Here is a 7493-nt window from a genome sequence, read left to right on the forward strand (position 1 = left end):
AATGAGATATTTTATATAAGGTATCAATCAACTTATATATTAAATATTAATTTTAACACTTCAAATTAAATATATCGTTTTGTATATATATTAAATATTAATTAAAAAAATTTCAATAATTTTGTTTATTAAGATATATATATATTTTGTTAAAAAATTCTGAATTGTTGGTGTTTGATCTTTTCCAAAATCTCCCGAGGGAAAGGTGGAGGCGGTTTAATTTCAGACTTTCTGTCTTTTTTCCTCTTTTTTTTGGTGTCGAATTTTGCTAAGTTCCGGGTGCTTCCTCATCGCATCCATCATCGCATCCTGCAATTTCTTCATTCCTTTGGATCTTGATTTCACTTTCAGGCTGATTTGCGGTCAGCCAGGATGTTTGCTCCACCTCCAATTTCCTCCATTACACCCAATAACATCTATGCAAACCAGATCAAAAGCAGATTGCATCATTGCCATAAAATCTCCACATTCACTAATGCATAACAAGTTAGGAATAATTTGAAGAAAAATTTATAATAATATAGTTCATAAATCCTTTCAGAATAATCAAATATTTTTTTAATACAGTAATACTCTATAATTTCATAGTAAATGTTATATTTTAAATATCATATAATTACCTTAATTAAATAATTAATACATAAATCACCTATTATTTATTATAAATTTCAAATTTGCTACCCAAATACACTTTTAGTAAACCACCCATGTTTAACAAACTAGAATGGAGAAATCAGAACAAACCCAGAGTGAACACAATCCAAACAATGGTTTAACAAACTCTAACTTAACAAACCTATTTTCCATACCATCTAAATACAAACTTAACAAACTAAGTCTTAACCATCCTCCCATGCCTGGAATCAAAGGACCCTCGATATGAATATCAGTTGCATCGTTGTAGCTAAAAACGCAACGACAAGAAAATCAGGATTTAAGTTTACCACACCCTCATGTGCACTTCTTAGATAGCAGTCAGCAGTAGGGGCTGCTTCAAGCAGTTTGATGCGTTGAGGTAGAGAGGTATTTCAGTCATGAAAAGAGGATCCTCAAAATTGAGATAGGGGGCATTAACCTACCGATCAAACCAAACCAAGCATATAGAAACTCAGAGGAACATCCAATGAAAACAATAGAAAATTCTATTTAATAGGATAAAAGAGTGGGATAATTACGGATGTATTGGAATGTTTATAGGCTTCTTATCTTCGACTAAGCTACATAGGCTTCCTTATCTAATGCTCCACACGACAGGATCCTTCATGAAACTCCCGTCACCAATATAGGCTCTTCTTATCTCCAATGAAGCAACTCAACCTGAACCCCTCCATACATGACGTACTGTCAAGAAACTCACTTACACGGGCATGTGCTGAAAACATCATCTTTCAAAAAGGGTGGTCGTTGAGCTCAGCGGATCCGGACACCCAATGAAACGCACGCAATAAAAGCTTCTCCATGAGCCAAGGGGCCGGATCCCTCCATACAAGCATATATGTTGGAAAACACTGAATATAGGGTTGATAATCAAACTATATCCCCCACAATATGTTTTCATCCCAATACTTTTCACGAGATCAAACTTCTCCACCAACGTTTGTTCTGCTAATTGACTGCAAAGTAACCATCATATTTTTTTTTTAAAAAACAAAAAAAGAAAAGATTAGTTGAAAAACGTCAAGCACTGTTTTCCCCAGCCAGTAGTCTTTTCTGTATTTTTTTTTCTGCTACTGCAGCCACTAAATAAAATCGCATGAGAAAAACTCATAGTATAAATGCAATGAAAGCAGAACTTTAGTCACAGAGTAAATGTACTAAAAGAGCAGCTACAGTAACAATCTTAACTAGTTCATACTTCACACCATGAAAATGGTACTTCACAAACGCAGCTTCTCCTCTGAGAAAGTAAAGATGCCAAACCAGATATTGAACTCCAATGGACATCTAAGAGGAAGTTTGAAACTTAACGTCGGCTACGCTTCTCATATGGTGCCCAAGAACTACCATAGCTATTACCATATGCACCACCTGCATATCTCATTTCAGGACTTCTGTTCAAGATCCCATAACCCTCGGCACCTAAAAAGGTATAACAGAAGCTTAAAACCAACTAGCTACCGTTGTTGCAAGAAACCAGACGTCCACATATTGATAATAATTTTGTTAAAAGAAAAAAGGAAAGGAAAATTAGAAGAAAGACAGAATTAACCTAATCCCCGTGCTCTCTCTATGTTGAGCTTCTCTGCTCGCAGTTTCTCTATTTCACGAGCCATTGAAACAAGGTTCTTCTCCATCACCTGCTTTTGTTCAATTTGTTCTTCATTGGCTTTCTTTTCATATTCATAAGCCCTCCTAAAAACATTGTGCACGATCAATTCAATCATGGAAAAGACTAATTAATGTGGTCTTGAAGTTTATCTGCACTAGCCCTAGCATACAGTACCAAATCCTAACTAGAAATAGACCAAAACATAGACTAGGATCCAACACCAATCAATTAAAAATTCCATTTCAAACCTGGCCTCAATAAGCTCCTTGTGCAATCCATCCATATCTGCTCTCATAGCATTTAGCTGCTGATTTTCAGCTTGCAATCGAGTAACATCCTTTGAGAGGCTTTGGACTTGAGAAGACAAATCCTGCCTCAAAGTATTCAATTTCTGAATCTCCGATCTTAATTGCATAACCTCAGACTTTAAAGGCTCCGAAGCACGAAGCTCAGCTTCTAGCTTCAAGCCTCTTTCAAGCAACTCCCTGGATTGTGCTTCTTTATCATTCAAAATTTTGGGTATAGCCTGATTCAATCTGTGAATTTCTTCTTTTGCAGCTGATAATTCCCTTTGAAGTATTGTATTATCATCAAAAACCATGCGGTTATCAGAAATAATTCTCTGCATTTCTCGATGTTGCAAGTCAAGTTCCTCCTCTAAAGCTGCAGGATGAATGGGCAGGGGTGCTGGTACTCGGTCTATGTAAGGTCTATGGACATCACGGGATACTCGGTAACCATCAATGTGGCGGGATGAGCGATTTCTCCCTGCCATACTCAAAATCCTGCAGAAATGATGTAATAGTTACCCAATGGTGGAGGAAGCACATTTTTCATTTAAACCAAGCTGAACTCAAATGTCAAGTAATGAAGTAGTCTTTAAGCCCAGAATAGAGCACCTAATGTTTTAAAAGCTTCTGGAAGTTCTAAGCTACACTGGCACTTCCAAAAATCCAGCACCCCAGAGTCCATCACTTGGCTTAAGAAGCTTCAAATCACACCATAACCACACGGGTAATTTCAATAATTACTAAATTAACATTGAATATGTCAAACCTAATCCACACTCCATTGAACCTTGCTGTCTAATTCTAAAAACGCCCTCTACTCTAAAAAACAAAGACTTCTGCTAGATCACAAATATCTCTAACATGAGCACCAAGGTCTCTTTCCTATCTAAGCTATTCTTGGAAAACAAATGACAACCTAATTTCATAATCCAAAGCCTTATGGCCCACAGCCAGATGAGTATCAACCTTGGTATTCATTAAATGACTAAAGAAATGATGGTAAATTATCAATGCCCATCCTTCTTTCACCTCATGAAGAGAACTCCTCGACAACCTATTTTGGTAGATCAATATCAATGGAAACTAATGGTCAACCTAAACAGAAGAGTGTTCCACTTGTTGACATCTCAAGATGTAGACCTAACATTAGTCAAACTGCAGGAAGGGAAGATTTGGGCTTTTGCTATACAAACAGAAAATTTCGAAGATCAGTCAAGCAACCATTCAAGAGGCCTTCAAAAGAACAGTTAAAGAAGCATAATGCAGTCAATTACAACAAATTTCGAAAAGTAAATAAGGGACATTCCTCTTTGTTTATCCAGAAACTACAAATAATCCACAAAGGTACTTCAAATTCACTTCACAGGCCACCAAAAATACCTTCAGCAAATACCAATACGGTTTCTTGCAAACCAACTTTGAAAAAAGATCATTCAAGAAATCAAAATACTGATTGGGTGCATATTATTTGAGGAACTCCACATTTCTTCCAAGAAAATTCTGCATGACGAATCTAATCATTCAATTCTTCAGATGTCGGATGTATTAGCCCCCAACCTTAGTTTTTCCGCACACCACAGAAACAGGCCCACAGACCTCGTTTCTAATATCTCTCTGCCTTCTAAAATCATTACTTATTCCCTCACTACCTCAATCATTGTATTTCCGAGGCTTCTTTTTCCCATACAGCTGCAATTCATTGTCAACAATGCCATCGCTCTCATGGATGAAAAAATCCATTGTCTTTCCTAGTAAATTGCTTGATCTTTGAAAAGCGTCATTCAGCAGAAAGGTATCATCCGTTCATGATCGAAAGGAACCAAATATCTCAAATCAACCGAATAGCAAGATGTTTAGATTGAACTTACTTACATAACTGGATATCCTTCATATTCAACCATGGAAATGCTCTATTCAGAATTGCAAATTTCCCGGAAAAACTTGCATACAAAGTATAAGAGGAGGGATTTACTATCTTACCTAAACGATACTCACCCAGAGAAGAACCTCCGCCTAACCAATCGAAAATAAAACATCAAAAGATTGAAAATATATGCATACATATATACTAACAAAACTAGAAGTAAATAAATATATATTAATTTATAACAATATTTAGCCCCTATTCCTTCGATTAGTCGCCTGAAAGGAAACAAATCAAAGACGAAAATTTCCGGTGTCCAATGTACGAAGAGATCCTAAAGCTAAGAAAAACAATCATTGTTCAAGAAAACAGAGTCAAATCCTCCGTCGGGACAGCCTCTTAGGCGACGAATTTCCGATCCATCGGCGATTAAGAGTAAGTAAGTAGGAAGAAAACTAACTTACACGGAGCAAAATGAGATCTGCAGCGTCAACGAAAATCGTCTTATCTCGGACGAGGGAAGAATTGGGCTCACCAGTTGGGAGGATTGGAACCCTAGGACAGGTTGATCATCAACGTCTTGTTTCACAGCTTCTTTTGCCCGACGATATCCTCTGCCTAAGCTGCTTATTGGATTTCCTCTTAGGCCCCTTTTTTTTTTTTTTTTTTTTTTTTTTTTTTTTTGACAAATTTACCCCTTACGTACGAAGACGCCCCCAACTCCACTATATTTGTGTTAAAAAATATTTCAAATCTAATATTTGATCACAATTTTATTATAAATTAGGAATTAAAATGAATATGATAGTAACCCGAATCAATTTAGAAAGGACTCGAAAACTTTTTTTTTTTATTATTATTTTACGAATAGTTGATTAAAGATAATGGTGTTTTTTAAATAAATAGTAAAACTTAGAGGTATATTCTGCCATTTAGCCAAAAACAAAATGATTTACTAATAAAATATTGTTTTATTAGTTTAATCATTTTTTAATATTAATCACATCATTATAGAATAATTAGGATTTTATTACTTAATTTAGGAAATTAATAAAGATAATAATTAATTATTTATCTAAATTGAAATATATATCTAATCTCAAATAATTGTGTCTAAAAGAAATCTAGTTAGATATCATTACGTGAGAGAATTGGAGCTAAGTCTAGACTTTACTATGAGTTGTGATTAGTATCATCACTTCCTTATCCATGCAGATGAGATGCCTTGTGGGGACTACTAGGAGAAGCTAACGAACTTTAGTAGTGAATCTACCTTGAGTCATGAAGTTTGCATGTATACCACGGATTTAACCTAGATTAATCCAAATAGGATAATACCTCGAGATTAGAATTTGAGTATGCTAGTATCATGTGTGTGGAAACGAACAACAGTCCCCCAACAGGGCTTTTACTTCGTAAACCCACCGCAAGATAGGTGAGAGGCTACATACCCAACAGGGCTTTTACTTCGTAAACCCACCGCAAGATAGGTGAGAGGCTACATAGGTACATGGTAGTTGGTAGGGCACATGAGCCACTTCTTCCTAAAACTTAACTTGACATTATGGATTTACTTAGGGTTCGTCAACTAACTTTTTGTATATGAAAATCCGGCACAATTAACTTTGTTACATAATGTCCACCCTAGTTTGAACTAGAACGAGGTTGCGCCTCATATATTTATTTAGGGTTAATTCTCGAGAGCTTAAAATCAGTTTGTGGTGTATAACTAAAAGTTGGATTTGATTTAGAGCTTACAAATAGGCTACTTATTGAATACATTGTTCATACTCATTTTTGCTACTTCATATTTTTGAGATGACAACTGAGGAGTTGATCGAAAGTGGGAGCGTTCCAAAGTTATAAACATTAACTAATTTAAGTATATATATATGTAGGTATGTATGTATGTACATAAGTATGTACGCATGCACACATTTGCATTTGTTGTTTCCTTATTCTCTTGTCTTTTATCGAGTTTTTCATACATTTTATATAAGTACATAGTGGTTTGTGATTCGAGTCTCTTGAAAAATGGCTTGTGGCTTGAGTCTCTTAAAAAGCAATATGTGTCTCGAAAAACATGTCCCAATAAACTCACGTTCAAATGGATGAGAAAGATAACGCTGAACAATATGTCGTACATTTTGTTAAACATATGCAAAACATTTGGTACATGAGGAGATGTACCAATCATAGAGTTCGTTTGAATGCTAATGAAAAATGTTTGACTTGTACATTAGATTAGTCCAACTATCCACACATCTGTTGACCAAAATAAAAAAAAATTAACATCTCATTATAATATCAAAGATTTAAAAACAAGATTTTCAAGTCACTTCACAATCAAATAAATTTGGTCGAGCTTTATTAAATGACTTAGATGTAGTCAACTACAATACGATAGAGATAGAGATGATACTCAAATTTATAAGGGTGAAAGCTAAAAACTTGAGAACTCAATTTCATTCATTCATCGTCTGATTTTTACCTATCAATATTGTGGATATTTATAGTCTCTCCACAAAAGAAACTTCCAACCTTTCTCGTCATGATTGACAAGTTTAATAATTTTTTACCACCTTTCAAATGTCTATTACAAGAAGTTACGATCATGATTGACAAGTTTGATAACTTTTCACTCCCCTTTGAATGTCTATTACAAGAAGGTAGGATTATAATTGAAAAGTTTGGTAACTCTCTATTATCCTTCGAATGTCCACCTCAAGAACTTATGGTCCCTTTAATTATCTAAGCTTTAAACCCATAAGCTTTAAACCCATATTTAAAAGTTGAAATTACAATCAACTTTTTATGAAATTAAAATAATAAACAAAGTCTTTAAAGAAATTATAGAACTCAAAATGTTATTTATAGAAACTCTATGCTTCATTTCAACTCGGTAAATATTGATCTTTAAAGTTTCAAATGATCATTTCTCACTTGAGTAAGCTTGTAACACATGAAATGGAGGTTGATTTAAGTCTATTCAATTTTGTAGACGAAGAATAAATGTTTTTTTTTTTTTTTTTTTTTTTTTTTTTTTTTTTTTTTTTTTTTTTTTTTTTTT

General features: G+C 34.6%; 1 protein-coding gene across 6 annotated transcripts; it reads right to left on the bottom strand.

Moving 5' to 3' along the window:
- Window positions 1-615: 615 nt before the first annotated feature.
- On the bottom strand, window positions 616-5099 carry LOC111470456 (protein FLX-like 3). 6 transcript variants are annotated; one of them, XM_023116006.1, is made up of 6 exons: window positions 4888-5099; window positions 3169-4539; window positions 2518-3054; window positions 2210-2352; window positions 1176-2079; window positions 616-1075 (listed from the first exon to the last, which is right to left on the bottom strand). In XM_023116006.1, the coding sequence occupies exons 3-5, from the start codon at window positions 3042-3044 to the stop codon at window positions 1964-1966; spliced, it is 786 nt and encodes a 261-aa protein (XP_022971774.1). In that variant the 5' UTR covers window positions 3045-3054; window positions 3169-4539; window positions 4888-5099; the 3' UTR covers window positions 616-1075; window positions 1176-1963. The 6 variants fall into 6 exon arrangements, with proteins under 6 accessions (XP_022971774.1, XP_022971778.1, XP_022971777.1 ...); XM_023116010.1 differs by lacking the exon at window positions 3169-4539 and adding an exon at window positions 4540-4572; XM_023116009.1 differs by having other exon boundaries at window positions 3940-4572.
- Between the last annotated feature and the right edge of the window lie 2394 nt (window positions 5100-7493).

This window comes from Cucurbita maxima, unplaced genomic scaffold (genome assembly GCF_002738345.1).
Source record: "Cucurbita maxima cultivar Rimu unplaced genomic scaffold, Cmax_1.0 Cma_Scf00045, whole genome shotgun sequence".
NCBI classification, from domain to species: domain Eukaryota; kingdom Viridiplantae; phylum Streptophyta; class Magnoliopsida; order Cucurbitales; family Cucurbitaceae; genus Cucurbita; species Cucurbita maxima.